General features: G+C 48.7%; 1 protein-coding gene across 1 annotated transcript in view; it reads left to right on the plus strand.

The window, feature by feature from the left end:
• The first annotated feature begins 2795 nt into the window (after positions 1-2795).
• Positions 2796-17919, plus strand: part of Arhgef18 (Rho/Rac guanine nucleotide exchange factor 18) — a 102075-nt gene continuing 86951 nt past the window's right edge. Inside the window, exons 1-2 of the mRNA XM_028857340.2 lie at positions 2796-3111; positions 9089-9213. Coding sequence (XP_028713173.2) covers positions 2904-3111; positions 9089-9213 — 333 coding nt within the window. The 5' untranslated portion in view covers positions 2796-2903. The remainder of the gene's footprint in view (positions 3112-9088; positions 9214-17919) is intronic.

Below are 17919 nucleotides of genomic sequence, written 5' to 3' on the forward strand. Positions count from 1 at the left end.
CAGTCTCTGGTTTGGTCCCGCTCAGGGTGGGGACAGGAACGTAGATAGTGGAAAATTGTATGCCCGTCGCCGTTCTGGGATTTGCTTCGGTACGTATTCCCCAAGTTTCATAGACTGTTCAGCAAATTATTATGAGGGGTTGGGGGCTGTGTGAGATGAGTTTGCCCTAATGTGGTCTCGAGACGTGGGCGGAGTTAGGGGTTTGTCGGCACGAAGGCGAACGTGGGGCCTCTACCACCAGGGGGCAGCACCAGCATGGCCGAGAGCAAGCTTTCATGCACCTGCACATGGGTCTTGCAAAGGCTTTCAAAACCACCTATTCCGTTTATTTACTTGTTTGTTTGTGTGTTTGTTTATTTTTTCTATTTATTATTTTTGTTATCACATAAATAAATGGAGTGCACTGTAAACTTTTTCAACATACATGTCATACTTTATCTTCCAGTCCACTCTTTTCTCTTGCTTGATCCCTCCCTCCCTCCCAATAGTCCCCATTTCTGCTTCTTTTATTTTATATGCAGATATATGTAGACATATGCAAATAACTCTATTGGTTTCCTCCACTGTTTTAGACTCATTCTCACCCCATGCTATTTCTCTATCTATCTCTCTCTCTCTCTCTCTCTCTCTCTCCTCCCTCCCTCCCTCCCTCTCTCTTTCTCATAGTTTCATGTAGCCCAGGCTGGCCACAAACTCTGTGTAATCTCTCTTCGTATTTTCATGTCCTACACACATACACGCACACATGTATATTTAACTCTGGACTGCACACATGAAAAAAAAACGTGCAACATTTCTCTTCCAGAGTCCTCCGTGTTTCAACAGTGACTTTCAGTTCTCCACCCACTGTCCTATGCATGTTCCGATTTCATTCTTCTCAGCTGAATAAAATTTTCAGTCCATGTTAGCCTTGAACTTTTGATGTTCCTGCCCCCCCTCTCGAATGCTGAGAGCCCCCGTGTATCCAGCCACACGTGGCTCCACCATGATGGTCAGATGTGGGTCCACCCACACAAGCTGAGACTCAAGACTTACACTCAGTCCACTCATGGCGGTGCTCACCTGTCTTCCCAGTTGTAAGGAGGCAGAGGCAGAAGTCAGGAGGCTCAGGAGTTCAAGGTCATCCCGAGCTATATAACAATTTTAGCCAACCTGGGATATTTGAGATCTTGGCTCAAGAAAGTCAAAAATAGGGCTGGGGGTGTGGCCGAGTTGGTAGGGGACTTGCCTAGCGTGAAGGAGGCCCCAGGTGCCGTCCATAGCACGGCGCATACCAGGCATGCTGGTACACCTCTGTCGTCTCAGGAAGGTCAGGAGTTCAAGGTCATCCTCGACTACACACTGAATTCCAGGTCAGTCTGGGTTACTCGAAATCTTATCTAAATGAAAAACAGAAAACAGACAACAACCAAAACCCACGTTCTCCCTCACATGCAGATCCTATCCCATAATGCACACAGGTAAATACATAAGCAGCTGTAAGTGTGGATTCAGCACAACACTGATGGAACAGAAGGTACTGTTAGATGAGGAGGAAGGCATGAGTCACGAGAGAGGACAGAAAGCCAACTGTTCTTCAGTTCCAACTCTGTCGTGGCTTTTTATGTTTTGTGTGGTAAATAAGTGCATGAAGATGTAATTGATAGTGAAAGCATAAAATGCCAAGCAAAGCCCCACAGCTTCAGGACAGCACAGGAATTCCCTGGGATCACCAAGTGTGGCACAGGGTGGGTGCTGGCTTAGTGGCTTCCTTAAACCAGCTGTGTGGTCTTCTTATTTGTGAGTTAATGAGAATAAACTGGGCTTTTGTTTCAAAACTAACAAGAGCCGGAGCGATGACTTAGCAGGGAAAGTGCTGACTTTGCAGGTGTGAGGCTTGCTTGCGTTTGGGGCCCAGAACCCACGCAGAGAAAGCTGAGCATCGTGTGCAGCACTTACACCACCAGCTCTGGGGAGTCGGAGACGGGCAGACCGCTGGGACACGCTAGCCAGCCAGGGTGTGGGAGACGGGCAGACCGCTGGGACACGCTAGCCAGCCAGGGTGTGACGGGAGACGGGCAGACCGCTGGGACACGCTAGCCAGCCAGGGTGTGACGGAGACGGGCAGACCGCTGGGACACGCTAGCCAGCCAGAGTGTGACAGGAGACGGGCAGACCGCTGGGACACGCTAGCCAGCCAGGGTGTGACGGGAGACAGGCAGACCGCTGGGACACGCTAGCCAGCCAGGGTGTGACGGGAGACAGGCAGACCGCTGGGACACGCTAGCCAGCCAGGGTGTGACGGGAGACAGGCAGACCGCTGGGACACGCTAGCCAACTCTGGGGAGTCGGAGCTGGGACACGCTAGCCAGCCAGAGTGTGACGGAGACGGGCAGACCGCTGGGACATGCTAGCCAGCCAGCGTGTGACGGGAGAGCTCCAGGCCAGTAAGAGACTGTCTCAAAAATAGCATGAGCATTGCTCTTCAGGAATGATGCTGAGGTTGACCTCTGACCTTCGAGTGCATTCAAGTACACAAACTTGTACACACGTATACCATACACAAAACTCACATTTAAACACATAATCACAAAACCAAATGTGTGCGTATACATTCTCTATATAATAGAGAATATTCATATTGTCTATGTAAATAGATAATTGCCCTGTCAAACATACAGTGAGTTGTACATGAACACAGAAACACACAGAGACAGACAGACATGGCCAAGCTCTCAGGAGGCAGGGTGGGCCTTATTTTCCCTCAGTTCAGTCTTGTTCAGTCAGGGTAAGCGCCCCTCTGGGTCTGGGCTGAAGGACACGGGGAGACACTGGGCCCTGCCTTGCCTGTAGCCCCAGGATCTGCCCCTCTCCACCGCTCCAAAGCCCCGCTCTCCTCCTCCAGCCCAGGCTCCCATCAGCTGATGTCTCTGGCAGGCCTTGGCGGCAGTCTCCGCCCCTCTTGCTGGCAGCCCGGTTCTGGCAGGGATTCCCAGTCTAAGCTTCAGCTCCCTCGGGGCCGAGCTGGACACTCGACTCGCATGCATGAGGTGCCCATGGCTGACTCTGCGCTCAACCACTCCTGGCCGGCTCTCTCCAAGCTGTGGCTGAAGAGATGGGCCTTTAAGCGAGGTAAGGAGGCAAGCAGTGGACCATTACCCAGGCAGAAACCCTTAAACCACTGGTTTACCTCAGTCTTCACGGGAGGTTTTTTTCTCAGTTGGTGTACAGGCTTTGTCCAAGTCAGCCTCAGGGACCATGACCCCCAAATTTGCCCAGAGCACCAAGGACCGTCATGAACGTTGGGGCTCCTTTTCTTAGAGGAAATGTCTCCCCAAGGCTCTGTGAGAAATTTACAGCAGGAAAATCCACCACATCACCGGCTGATGAGCTCCATTTGGGGAGCTTGGTAACTTAATGTGGGTTCCTAGCGCCATTGGTTCCTGGACCCGTCATAGGACAACTGAATCAGCAAGGCGCCCATTTAAGTGGGGGTACTTAAGGGGGCTGGGATGTAGCTCAGTTAGTAGGGTGCCTGCCTAGCTTGTATGAAGCCCTGGGCTCCGTCCCCACCCAGTAAGCTGGTGCGTGGCGGTCATTCCAGCACAGAGGATCAGGAGTTTAAAGTCATCCTCGGCTACACAGTTGAGTTCAAGGCCAGCAGGGACTCCAAGAGATTGTGTCTCCAAAAAGAAGAGAGAAAAGGAGATTTTAGATTCTGAAGCATGTACCTCCCTCAGGCATGCACACTTATTCCAGCATGCATACACACACACACACACACACACACACACACACACATATGCACACACACAAATGCACACACACACATACATGCACACATGCACACACTCTTACACACTCTCACACAGGTACACACACACACACACACACGAACACACACATATGCGCACACACAAATGCACACACTCACGCACATACATGCACACATGCACACACACTCACACACACACACACATCACACACACACACACACACACATCACACACAGGTTCTCATTCATTTTAGGGTAACACAGGCCTTGGTTTAACTACGTAAGGATTGGGTTCTTGTATTACATCACCTGTGACTTGCATGCGCACTCCTTATGAAGACATCCTTCCTGCCTTCTCCTTCCTCCCTTTGATCCTTTGAGACAGCATCTCATGCAACCCAGGCTGTCCTCAAATGCACCATGTAGTCAAGGATGGCCTTGAATTCCTGATCCGTCTGCCTTTTCCTCCCCAGTGTTGAGATGGCATGCATGCATGATTACACCAGTGCTGTGTAACGTTAGGGGTGGAGCCCAGAGCTTTGGTCATGCCAGGCAAGAGCTACCCACTGAGCTACCCTTGAAGATAACCAAATGGTTTCTGGGTCACGGAGGTGGGGGAACCATGTGATGGGAAATGGTCATGCTGTCATGGCACCATTGGTTTTCTGGCCTTCCATGCCTCCACCTATCCATAGCTGCTCTCCTGGTCAGACCCCTGTCTATCCTGGCCACCTTCAGGAGCCAGATCCTTGTTCAGAGTATTCACGATGCAGGGAATGGGATACATGAGGCTACACCAGCTCATCCAATTCACACTCTAATTAGAAGGTTAGTCATGTGTCAGGTACCGTGCTAGGGCTGGAAAGCAGGTGGAGGCACCAGGAGACCCAGAGTCTGTGACTGAGGCTAGAGAGAGGGGGTGGCCTTGGAACTGGGGTGCAGTCTAAGAACAGTCATCAAGAGGGAAGTCACTGCCCGTTTTTGACTGTGACTGGAGTTGGGCTCTGAGAGGCTGAGCAACTTGGTGAAGCTCACACAGCAGGCGTGTGTCAGAGGAGCTGAAATTTGAAACCAACTCAGTTCTGGGGCTGCCTTTGTGATGGGTTCTGATCATTAAGCAGAGCTGCCCATGTGGGCAGCCCCAGAGCCTGGGGAGGGCACCAAATCCTCTTAGAGTGGCAACCTGGGAGAATTAGTTCACGGGGCATGGATCACTAAGGTGCCCTCCTGTGGCCTGGTCTTGGATCCTGGCTGTCCAGTACACCCCGTTTTTGGGTCCAGGCAGGTTGAGATTATGATTTGTAGACCGGCAGGTGGGGGAGTGAACTGTAAGAGCTGACAGTGACTGTTACACCCTTTTATGGCTGAGGCCACAGGGGCTGGTGGGGGAGGATGCTGCTGCCCTGGGCCTGAACCTAGGCTGGGAGGCTGCTCATTAGAGAAAAACCAGGGCCTGAGTCCCTTCCCTGCTCAGGCCCTGTCTCCTCTGCTTTATCAGCCATGGTGACCCTTTACCCTGTTTCTCTGGTCTTTAGTCCTAAAGTACAGGGGGGAAAGACTCGACAGTGTGTGTGTGTGTGTGTGTGTGTGTGTGTGTGTGTGTGTGTGTGTGTGTGAGAGAGAGAGAGAGAGAGAGACAGAGAGACAGAGAGACAGAGAGACAGAGAGAGACAGAGAGAGACAGAGAGACAGAGAGAGACAGAGAGACAGAGAGAGAAAGAGAGAGAATACGTGCACGGACCTCTGTCCACCTGTCTCCCCTACCCTCAAAGCAATTGATTTCAAGCATTCATGGCCACCTGTGGCTGTTTACAGATGCTGGGGTTTTGAATTCTGATCCTCATACTCAGCTCTTACCCCAGCACCAAGGAGAGCTTTTCTTTACCTCCTTAAAACTCTGTAACTGACTGTCCTGGTCCCTCATAGAATCTTGAAGGAAAACAATGAGAACCAGGCGAAGTTGAGCCATGACTGAGACTCTGCTCTGCTCCCCCAGGTCAGAGGGACTCTCCGCCCTCTCCCCTCAACTGCTCCAGTAACCCTTCTGGTCATAATTTTTTCACTCATTCTACAGTCAGTGAAAATACAGTGTTCTGTGTCTGCCTGGGTCCCTTTCTGCCTGGCCTCTCTGTCTCAGTTCTACCCACTTCCATCTCTAGCCCTCCCAGCCCTGCACATCGCCATCTCCTGGACGTGTATCTGTGCACTATCCCATCATTTCTCCATCTCGCTAACCCACCCACCCACCCACTATCCATCCATCTGTCCAAGCATTCCCTATGCAGTCATGCCCCAACCAGCCAGCCTGGCGTCTAGCCAGTATACTAGCCAACCGTCCTTCTGTCCATCTCTCCATCCTTCCTTCAGCTCATCCCACCAGTCATCCATCTACCCATTCTTTCTTTTGTCCATACAACCAGCCATCTAACTATCTAACATTCAGGCAGCCACCTAACTGTCTGCCATTCAACCGTTCCCTCATGTAACTATGCATCTTCTATCCGACTAACCAGCCAGCCAAACCTACAGTCTAGCCAGAGAAAATCCGCCAGCATCACTACCCAACCTCCCATCCACTCTTCAAATTGTCTGTCCATCTATTCAGCCAACGATCCATAAACCATCCATTCATCCATCTATTTACACATTCAACAACCAAGCAACCACTTGTGTTTCTGTCCATCAACCATTTACGTACCCATCTCTCCAACCCTACTCCTCCTTCACCCATCAACTACCCGTTCATCCATCCATTTAAGTATCTACTTACCTTTCCATCCATCAGCCATCTATTCATCCACTTACAAACCAGTCAAACTACCCACCCAGCCATCTATTATCTATTCAGTCATTCACATATCCTTCCATTCATTCATCTGCCTCTCTCTCCATTCATCAGCAAGTTTATAGGCTCCGAACCCAGCAAAGCACAGACTAGCCTGGCCACATATTTCTCTCTCTCTCTCTCTCTCTCTCTCTCTCTCTCTCTCTCTCTCTCTCTCTCTCTCTGTGTGTGTGTGTGTGTGTGTGTGTGTGTGTGTGTGTCTGTGTATGTCTGTGTCTGTGTCTGTGTTTGGGGTGGAGGTGTCATGTATCATGTGAGTGTGAATGTGGAGGCCAGAGGTTGATGTCAGCCATCTTCCTTGATCTCTTCATACTTCACTTTTTTTTTTTTTGGATTTTATTTATTTTTATGTGTAGGAGTGTTTGACTGATTGTATGTCTGTGTACCATGTGTGTGCAGTTCCCACACAGGCCAGAAGAGGGCATTATATTTCCTGGGACTGCAGTTACTGATAGTTGTTTAGCTGTCATGTGGGTTCTGGGAATTGAACCCAGGTCTTCTAGATGATCAGCCAGTAATCTTAACCTCTGTGCCATCTTTCTACCTTAGTTTTTGACACATGGTCTCTCACTGAACCAAGAGGTCAGTGTTTCTGCTAGGCTGGCCAGCGAGCTTGAAGAATCTGACTGCCTCCACTGCCCCAGTGCTGAGCTGACAGGCATGTGCCTCTGTACCTGGGTGTGCTGGGCATCCAAATGCAGGTCCCCATACTTGCATGGCAAGTGCTGTTCTGACTGAGCCATCTGCCCCAGCCTGAACCCTCATTTGAACTTGAAATACCTACACTTATCCCAACCTTGTGCCAGTTTCGTGTGACTCTGGTGACGTCAATATGCCTCTCTTATTCTGTTTCCTGCTCTATAAAGTGAGGTATCATAGAGATGTTGTGAGGACAGAAGAATGTAAACTGTACAGTGAGCTCATCACTGGCTTAGACATCAAGGCAGTGATCAGTCCACCAGGAAGAGAGCTTAGCCTGTGAGGCTGAGATCAGCACTCACCCTGACAGCAAGATCACAGGATGGGTGATGCCTGAATGGGCTCAGTCTATGACACTGGGATTGGTACCTAACCTGATAACAGGATGAGGCATGTTGTATGACCAATGCCATGGCTCCGTCATGAGACCAGGATAGAGTTTGTTCTTGTGACACCAAGACAATGGCTTAGTATGTGATCCCAGGATGGGGTCTCAGTCCATGACATTTTGAGTCAGTGCTAAACTTGACAACAGAATGAGGCATGCTATGTGATGCCAAGATCGTGGCTTAGTCTTTGGCACCAGGGTGGGACTTAACCTGTGTGATGGGTAGTGTTAACTATCAACCTGACAGAGTCTGGAATCACCTGGGAGATGGGCATCTGGGCATGACTATAAGGGAGGATCTTGGTTGGATTAATTGATGTAGGAAGACCCAGCCTAAGAGTAGGCGGCACCATTGCCTGGGCTTCGGGCCTGTACTGTGTAAATGCGGAACATCGGCTGAGCACAAGCATCCACTGCTCTCTGCCTCTAGCCTGGCTGCCTTGCTGACACTTGAACAGTGAGCTGACGTGAACCCTTCTGTCTTAAGTTGCTTTGTCAGGACATTTCACCACAGCATCTGAAAAAGAAATTATTGTCCTCTGTGATACCAGGGTCAGGGTGAGGTACGTCTGTGACACCAAGATCATGACAGCAGAATGAGGGACTAGCATCTGACACCAAGATGAGGCTCAGTCTATGACACCCATGACAGGAGGGTGAGGCACAGTGTATAACACAAAGATCATGGCTTGGAATATGACAGCAGGACGAGGGCTCAGTCCATGGCACTGGAATCAGTGCTCAACCTGACACCATCTATACAGTGAGGACATTTTTTTTGCCAGAGTCAGTTTCATCATGAATCCACTTAGGTTCCTAGGAACAAACAGTTCAGCAGGAAGGAGCTGCATCTGTGGTTGACTAGAAATGTCTGCCATGGGCAAAGGTTAGGGAAGAGGTGGTATGCTGGCTCCAAGGCCATGCAAAGATCTTCTCCACCTCAGCTTTCCTACCACCTCATTTATCTCAGTTACTTGTCTCGTTGCCATGATAATACACCTGACCATGGCACCTTAAGAAAGAAGGGTTTACTCTGGCTCACAGTTTCAGGGTGCAGCCCGTCATGGTGGAGAAGGCACATTGGCAGGAGCGTGAGGTGGCTGGTCACATTGCAACCGCAGTCAGGAAGCGAAGAGCAGTGAATGGTGGTGCTCGGCTCACATTCTCATTTTTATTAGTCCAGGGCCACAGCCTGTTGAATGGTGCCACCCAGCATGGGCAGGTCTTCCTGTCTCAGCCTAATTAAGATCATCTCTCACAGGCATGCCTAGAAGCTTGTCAAGTTGACAAGCAATATTAACCACCATACTGTTGTCCGGGGCAAGCAGTGACGGGTACAGAATCCATCTTCCTCTGTCCTCCTGATTTAGCTCTGACCCTGTTATCTCCCCTTTCTCTGCAGGCTCTGAGCCCAAGCCATGTGCCCAGCCCTTGGACTCTGGAGGTGCAGCCTTGGCCACCAAGGGTAGCCGTGGACCCTGGAGAGCTGAGAACCCAGATTTCTTCTCAACCATGGAGGATGATCAGGCAGGTACCGGGTGGCTGAGATGGGTAGGTGCTGATGGCCAGACTGGCAGTAAGCACACTTAGTTTAGTGCCGTGTTTTACTAGGCACCTGTGGGACACTGCTTCACAGAGCTCACCTGGGCTTGGCTGGGGCTGGGGTCTTGACAGTGGTCCTCATGGCAAGCCCCAGCATGCTACTTAAGAAAAATAGCACTAGGGTAGGGTTGAGGTGTATGGCATGGTAATCCTAAGAGGGAAGAGACCAAGGAGTAATATCAGGAATACAGTTCCACTCCAGCTCTGCAGGGACAGACAGGCAAATAGTGACTGTTGATTCTAAAGGTGTTTGGGATGATGTATTAGTCCCTTTTCCATTAATACAACAAAATACCTGAGTCAAGGTGCACTATAAAGGGGAGCGCTCGGGATTTTTAAAGCACATTTCTTCTGTGCGTGTGCATGTGTGTGCATGTGTGTGCATGTGCTTGTGTATGCATATAAGCAGAGGAAAACTTCAGCTATCAGTACCCGGATGGCATCTATGTTGTTGTCTGAGATGGCATCTGTCACTCGCCTAGAACTCACCAGCTCGTGTAGGGAGCAGAAAAGTTGGGATGGAGTGTTTTGGGCTCTTGGGTGGAGAAACTATAACACCCATCCCCCAGTCTCAGCATGTATGTCATATAGGGTTGGACAGAGAGGTGGTTATTCTGGACAGCTGGACAAGGGGCAGAGTTGCTACACACAGATGGACCAAGGCAGTGTTTATGGTATACAGCTGATCTGAGAGACAGATTTAGCTAATTTCAATAGGAGCAGTCTCTGTGGGGAGCAGTCTTCAGGTCATAAACATCCAGGGAGAAAATAAGCTGTGGTGGCCATTTCCTGTACGTGCTGTGAATATTCCCACTTGGTCCCCCAAGGAAGGCCTTGCCATCCCTTTGAAGCTGAAGCTATGGGGTCCTTGACATGGTGGCACCTTTGTCAACAGCTCACACTGACTCTCGCAAGGCTTTCTCTGCTCCCTACACTGCTTAGTGGGAGGGCACCAGCTTAGATGTAGGGGAGGGAGGTGGGTCTGGAAGGAGTTGGGGAAGGGTGGGGGTAAATATGATTATTGTACAAATCTCCAAATAACTAATAAAAATTGAAAAAACAAAAAGCTAAATAAATCCCAGCCAAAACCAAAAAAAAAAAAAAACAAACCTGAGTTCATGTGGCTCATGGGTAGGTTTAGCTTCCCATTGCTATGATAGATACCTGAGGTAGATCGTCTTATAAACAGAGAATATTTATTTTGGCTCACGGCCCTTGAGGTTTCAGTCCAGGACCCAGCAACCCCCTTGATAGAAGTGCAAGCAAACCACTAGTGTCACGAATGAGCCGAAATCAGGAAGAGAAACGGAGGGGAAGCCACACTGTCCCTTCTTAGAGCATCCCCGCAATGACCTAAAACCAGTAGTCCCTGCCACCAAAAGTTCCACCACCAAATAGCGCCACCTTAATAATCAAGCTGTTGTCACACAGACCCCTGCAGGAAAATACGCATATTTAGACGATAGCAAGTTGTAACGTCAATCATGCCAGGTCCTGTGTGGGAAGGAAAGATCACATCTCAAAATGGGAAGTCAGAGCGGCTGCAGTATGTCACAATCAGTAAAGTACTTGTCTTGTAAGCGTGAGGACCTGAGTTTCATTCCCAGGACCCACATTAGGTGAGTAAATAAATAGAGCAGGGTGTGAGCTAGTGAGATGCCTCAGTGGGTAAAGGCGCTTTCTACCGAGTCTGATGACCTGAGTTTGATCCCCAGGACCCACACAGTAGAAGGAGGGAACTGACTCCTGCAAGTTGTCCTCTGACCTCCACACCTCTACCATGATAAACTTCACACACACACACACACACACACACACACACACACAAATTAGTTAATGTATAGCCCATCAGGAAAAGGCTCTTACCTCCATCCTGATGACCTGATGACCTGATGGTCAATCGCCAGAATCTGGGAAGTGGAAGGAGAGAACTGACTCCCACAAGTCTCCCTCTGACCTTCACACATGGAGCTTTAGTGGGGTGGAGACAGGTGGGCCCCATGTCTCCCTGGCCAGCCAAGGCTACTTGTTGAGCTTTGGCCAGTGAGAGATGAGGCCTCAAAATTAACAAAGGGAAGCTCCTGAGGTGCTACATCCCAGGTTGTCCTCTGGCTTCCACACATACACATGTGCACACATGTACCTACACGCACACACACACACACACACACACACACACACACACACACACACACACACAATTGGAACCAGAGAGCCTGGGGTTCCATAGTCCCTTCCTAAGGAACATTCCCAGTTGTCTCAATGACCTCCCACAGAGGCCACACTTTTTTTTTTTTTTTTTTTTTTTGAGACAGGATCTCACTATGTATCCTTGACTGACTTAGCACTCACTACATAGACAAGACTGGTCTCTGACTCACAAAGATCTGCCTGGATCTGCCTCCCTAGTGTTTGGCATAGGACCCACTTCTTAAAGGCTCAACTACCAACCAATAGTGCCACCCTGGGGACCAAGTTTCTAATATATGATCCCTGTGGACATGAACCACATTCAAGCCGCAGTGGCTCCAAGGCTGCATATCACCACCTCAGCTGTCAATGTATGTGGATCATTCCAGAGGATGCAGTTCAGGCATAGGACCCACCCCCAGCTGGCACTCCCCCAGCATAGGGCACCTGGGTGCTTGTCTTAGATTCATTTCCTCTTGCTGTGATAAAATAGTCTGACAAACACCACTTAAGGAAGAGTCTAGTTGGAGGTTTTCCAGTGTCCCAGGCAGCTGGCTGTCAGGACAAATCTCTCCCACTCATGTCCCCCAAGTAAACACACAGAGGCTTATATTAATTATAATTGCTGGGCCATTAGCTCAGGCTTATTACTGACTAGCTCTTACACTTAAACTAATCCATAATTCTTATGTATGTTTATCCATGTGGTTGGTACCTTTTCTCAGTTCTGCCTTGTCATCTTGCTTCCTCTGTGTCTGGCCAGCAACTCCTGACTCAGCCTTTCCTCTTCCCAGAATTCTCCTTGTCTGCTTATTCTGCCTATACTTCCTGCCTGGCTACTGGCCAATCATCATTTTATTTGTCAACCAAGCAGAGCAACACATAGTCACAGCATACAGAAAGACATCTCACAGTTGAAGAGAGAGTTTAATTTGGCTCACATTTCAAGAGCACATTCCATCATGGCAGGGCTGTCAATGCATCAGGAGTTTGAAGCAGCCACACTCAGGAAAGGGGAGCGATAAGAGCTAGTGCTCAGCCTCTCTCCACCTGTACAGTCCAGCGTCTGGGAGTAGTCCCATCCAAAGCTGAGATGGGTCTTCCCAGCTCAAGAACCCAACTAAATCAATCCATCAGCATCGCACCCCTTCCCTTCGAGGCTCAGGGACACCTCATAAGGGGAAGCAGAAACATTGATTGTAAGGACCCGAAGTAATGGATATCTACAACAGAATAGTGCCTGTATGACAGGGTCATTGCACACATCAACTCATAGTGACACAAGACCCACATAAGATGAAGCCAGCCAAAACCCCAGCATGCATTGTAGAGGGCTCACGAAGTCCCACACGTAGCTTAGAAGCTATTAGAAGCAACTGATGGCTGCTGGAAGGAGAGTCAGTTTTCTTCAGTGATGCACCTGAGAGGCTAACTCAGTTGGTAGAGCATGAGACTCTTAATCTCAGGGTTGTGGGTTCGTGCCCAGGTTGGGCACCACTTGAATCGTGAACCAAAAGGGTGTATATAGGAATATATATCAATTTATTAATGGGTGCTATGGGAATACAGACTCATGGATGCAGGAAAAGTAGATCCAGTTGCAGAGTCCTTCTGCTTTGTCTGGGAAAGATGGGAATCGACACATGCTGCTGCACACTGCCTGACTTAGTTTCCACAACCTGAGAGAGCACAACATGCTCTCCCCCCCACCCTGCCCTTTTAAGAGGTCACATTGGCAGACAAGAAGCACTGCCTGTCTCAGGCCAGGTAGCCCAAGGTCACAGGCAGAGCAAATACGCACTACAGCCGTGGTCTGGTAGATGGTCACATATCCATGAACATACAGACACCAGGAGTAGGCTGACTGGGTGGAGAAAAGAGTAACGGTAAGGACAGAGGAGGAATTGGAGGGAAGGGGGTGGGGAGTAGATTTGATCAAAACACATTGTCTACATTTATGAGATCCCTAAACAAAAAAAAATAATTTTTAGGAAAGATAATCCCTTACAGGCATGTTGAGAGGCCCGTCTCCCAGATGATTCTGAAGTTGTCAGGTTGGTAGTTAATACTACCTAACACAGTGGCGTGTGACAATGTCTAGTAAACTAAGGAGGGCTAGCTGTAATTGTCAGCCTAGAAATCACCTGAGAAGAGAGTCTCAATAGACTGCCTCAATGGGCTGACCTGTGGGCATGTCTGTGGAGGAATTGTCTCAGCTGAGTTAACTGATGGGGCTGGAGAGATGGCTGAATGCAGTTCCCTCACATCCTGTGCTCCCAGTCGCCGGTAACTACAGCTACAGAGGATCTGATCTAATGCCCGCTTCCGGCTTCCACGGGAACCCACACACCCATCACACACACACACACACACACACACACACACACACACACACACACACTTCCAGCAATTCTAGGACAGCCAGGGCTACACATGAAACCCTGTCTGAACAAAGTTGACGGTGTGGGAAGACCCGGTCCACGATCGGTGGCACTGTTCCCATGGGTCTGTGTAAGAGTGAAGAAATGGTGCTAGCAGGAAGCAAGCATTCATTCACTCCCTCTGCTCTCAGCCGTGGATGGGATGTCATTGACGCCGCGGCTGGGATGGACTGTGACCTAGAGCCGTGAGCGCAAACAAACCTTTTCCCCACTCAGTCATGGTGGGTTGGGATGCTTTATCACGGTGACAGAAACGAAGCGAGGACAGTCTGTGATGCCTAAACAATACAGCTGTTTGTCTGTCCACTCCCTTCATTTGTACAAGGGGAACCCAGAGACCCAAGGACTGGCCCGCATGTCGGAGACACCAGAAGACATTAGTTTGGTACCAAGACCAGAGTGTAAGACTCTGACCCCCCTCAGGGCCTCTCCACATCCCTGTCCTCTGGGACATGAGCAGCAGGATAGATGACATGATGGTAGAGAAAAATGAAGGGCACAGATAAACACCCAGGCTTGTGAGGGTGGGATGAGACTCTGCCTACCCCAGCCAATCATCTTCCTTTCTCCTGCATCCATCCTTATCTGGTGTGTGTGTGTGTGTGTGTGTGTGTGTGTGTGTGTGCAGGTATACATGCATGTGGAGACCAGAAGACAACCTTAGCTATCATGGAGAGTCATCACCTTTTTTTTTCTGAGGCAGGGTTTCCTACTGACTGGTAAATAAGGTTTTCCTTTCTGACGACCAGATTTTAAAACCTGAAGTAGAAGTGAGCACAGTGGTACAAGCCTCTTAATTCCCACTTGGGAAGCTGAAGTAAGAGGATCAAGAGTTCAAGGCCATGCTGAGATACCTATGTGAGATCTTGTCTCAAAAAATAAAACACAGGAGCTGAAGAGATGGCTCAGTGGTTACGGCTGCTTTTCCAAAATGCAGGTTCAATTCCCAGCACCCTCAGGGTGATTAACAACCCTCTGCAAGTCCAATTCCAGGGGATTGTATGCCCTCTTCTGGCCTTCACCTGCATGAGGCAAAACACACATACATATAAAATATTTTTAAAACAAAAATTAATTAAATTAAAACCTGAAATATCAAAATAGCCATATTTTCTTGCATTGATTGAGGGCTTGCAATGTGCTACTCTTTGCATTTCCAAAACTGCCCCCTTTTTACCACCATAATAGTCATGTAAGGTGGCCATAGTATGACCATTTTAGAGAGAGGAACACTGAGGGCCTGAGAGCCTTAAGACCTTCTCCTGGGTTGGGGCTGGAGAGAGAGCATCGAGAACACTTGATGCTCAAGCAGGAGGATCTGAGTTCAAATCCCCAGCACCAAATCTACATAAGGAGCCAGGGATGGTCAGATGTAACCCCATCACTGTTGAGGTGAGACGGGAGGATCGCAGAGCTTGCTGGGATCAACCTAACTCCAGGTTCAGTGAGAGACCCTGTGTCAACAGGGTAAGGTGGAGAGTGCTAGAACAGGACGCCTGATGTCCTCCTCTGGCCTCACATGCACCTTACACACACACACACACACACACACACACACACACACACACACACACACACAAATAAAATGTAATTTTTAAAATGTTTAACGATAAACAAACAAAAAGATCATGTCCAAGGTGAAACCAGCAAAAGTCATTGCAGGAAGTTGGATGTAGTGATAGATACTTGCCTGGGTGCTCGAGACCCTAGGTGCCACAGAGCACCGGTAGAAACGCATAACTCAGTAAGTAAATAGCCAGCCCCCTGATGTGAACACTGACTGCAGTCTCTCTGCATGTCAGCCCTTCTTGACATGTGCGCTATGACAAACTGAGTGTCCCTTTGCTGGGCCTGGTGGCACAGACCTGGCCTCTCTGCTCCTCGGGTGTCTGACTGAGGGTCATAGGTTCAAAGCCAACCTGCACAAATCTGTTCTAGATTCATTTCTGTTCCTGTGATAAAACACCCTTATCAAAAGCGACTTAGGACAGAAAGAAGAAACCATTTTAGTTTATACTTCTAGGTTATAGTCTGTCGTGGCAGGGAAGTTGAAGCAGGAACTTCAAACAGCTCCCATATCATATCTACAGTCAAGGAAAGAGAGAACGAAAATATGCATGCTCACTTGCTCTTCCAGTCCAGTTTCTGTTGCTGTGGCAACAATATGACCAAAAGCAACCCTGGGAGGAGAGAGCTTACTTCATCTTATGCTTCTGGGTTAATTCTCATCACTGAAGGAAGTAAACTCAGGAACTCAGGCAGGAGCTGAAGCAGAGACCATGGAAGACTGCTGCTTACTGGCTCACGCTCATTGTGCTCTTATACAGATCAGCCCCATGTGCCTGGGAATGGCTGGCCACAGTGGGCCGGGCCCTCTCACACCAGTCAGTCCAGACGATCTCTCACAGGCATGCCCGCAGGCCATTCTTCCTGGGCAATCCCTCAACTGAAGCTTCCTCTTCCAAGGTGACTCTAGGTTGTGTCAAGTTGGCGATAATAACCAGGACACTTGCTTTCTTGTTTGTCCTCATTTCTTTTTTGTTTGTTTGTTTGTCCTCATTTCAATGTGTCCGCTCTGTATAGACGACAGTGCCATCCCCAGTAAGCTGGGTCTTCCCACATCAAGTAACTTAAGACAATCCTCCAGACATGCCCACAGGCCAGCCCAGTTCCTCAATGAGCCTCTCTTCCCAGATGATTCTTTAAACTAATCATCACAAACCTGTCTTAAAAGAAAGAAAAATGAGAGTGCTGGGCTGTAGGTCAGTGGAAGAGCTACTCTAGCAGGCCACACTCTAGATTCAACCTCAGCACCAAAACAGAACAAGCTAAGTGCACCTATCCAAAGCTACTTGGGATTACTTTTCTTTATTTGTTCTGGTGTGTGTGTGTGTGTGTGTGTGTGTGTGTGTGTGTGTGTGTGCATGTGTGTGTGTGTGCATGTGTGTGTGTGTGCATGGTGTGTGTGTGTTGGTGTCTGTAGGCCCAAGTGTGTGTGTGTGTGTGTGTGTGTGTGTGTGTGTTGGTGTTTGTTGGTATGTGCGTGCGTGTGTGTGTGTGTGTGTGTGTTGGTGTCTGTAGGCCCAAGTGTGTGTGTGTGTGTGTGTGTTGGTGTCTGTAGGCCCAAGTTTGATGACAGGTGTCTTCCTCAATCCCTTGTAACTTTATACATTGAGACAGGACATCTCGCTGAACCTAGGGCTCACCATTTCTGCTAGCCTGGCTACCATCTTCTCTGGGCGTCCCTGTTTCTGCCCTCCCCCTATATTGGGAATATAGTGGGATGTAGCACGAATCTTAATTGTCTTAATAATAAAAACCCGGAGTCAGATATCGGGGTAAATACTGGAAGATTGGAGAGACAAAAGAGCAAGCCACAGTTATCACCTCTTACTTCACCAACTCCTCAGCCTTAAAGAGAGTGAGCTGCTGTCTCCTCCTGCCCTATAGTCCTCTCTCCGCCATATCACTTCCTGTCTCCACCTCCCAAATGCTGGGATTAAAGGCATGGGATCCCAAGTGCTGGGCTCAAAGGTGTGTGCCACCACTGCCTGGCCTCTATGGCTAATTAGTGGCTTAGCTCCACACTCTGATCTTCAGGCAAGCTTTATTTGTTAGATCACAAACAAAATATCACCACATTTCCCCTTCTTTGTCTTAAATTAAAAAGGTTATAACTAATATAAGAAATACTATATACAATAAATACAGTATATACAGGCAATAAATACATCAACAACGTCTAGTCCATTTGCATTGGACAAATTCAGAGAAAATACTCCATTATCTCTTCTATCTTGGTGAGTCCAAGTCTTGTATCTAATTCACTTTCTACCCTAACTTGCTTTATCATCCAAAACTATCTTTTGATGTCTCTCAACCTTATACATTTTACACCTCTTTGGTGAATTTCTTTTCTGAGTCTGGTAAACAAGGAAAACTATAACTATATAACTATCTAGTCTTCAGCTCCCTAAGAGACCTGAGAAGGAAATTTGTG

The sequence above is a fragment of the Peromyscus leucopus genome, chromosome 23 (genome assembly GCF_004664715.2).
Source record: "Peromyscus leucopus breed LL Stock chromosome 23, UCI_PerLeu_2.1, whole genome shotgun sequence".
Classification (NCBI taxonomy): domain Eukaryota; kingdom Metazoa; phylum Chordata; class Mammalia; order Rodentia; family Cricetidae; genus Peromyscus; species Peromyscus leucopus.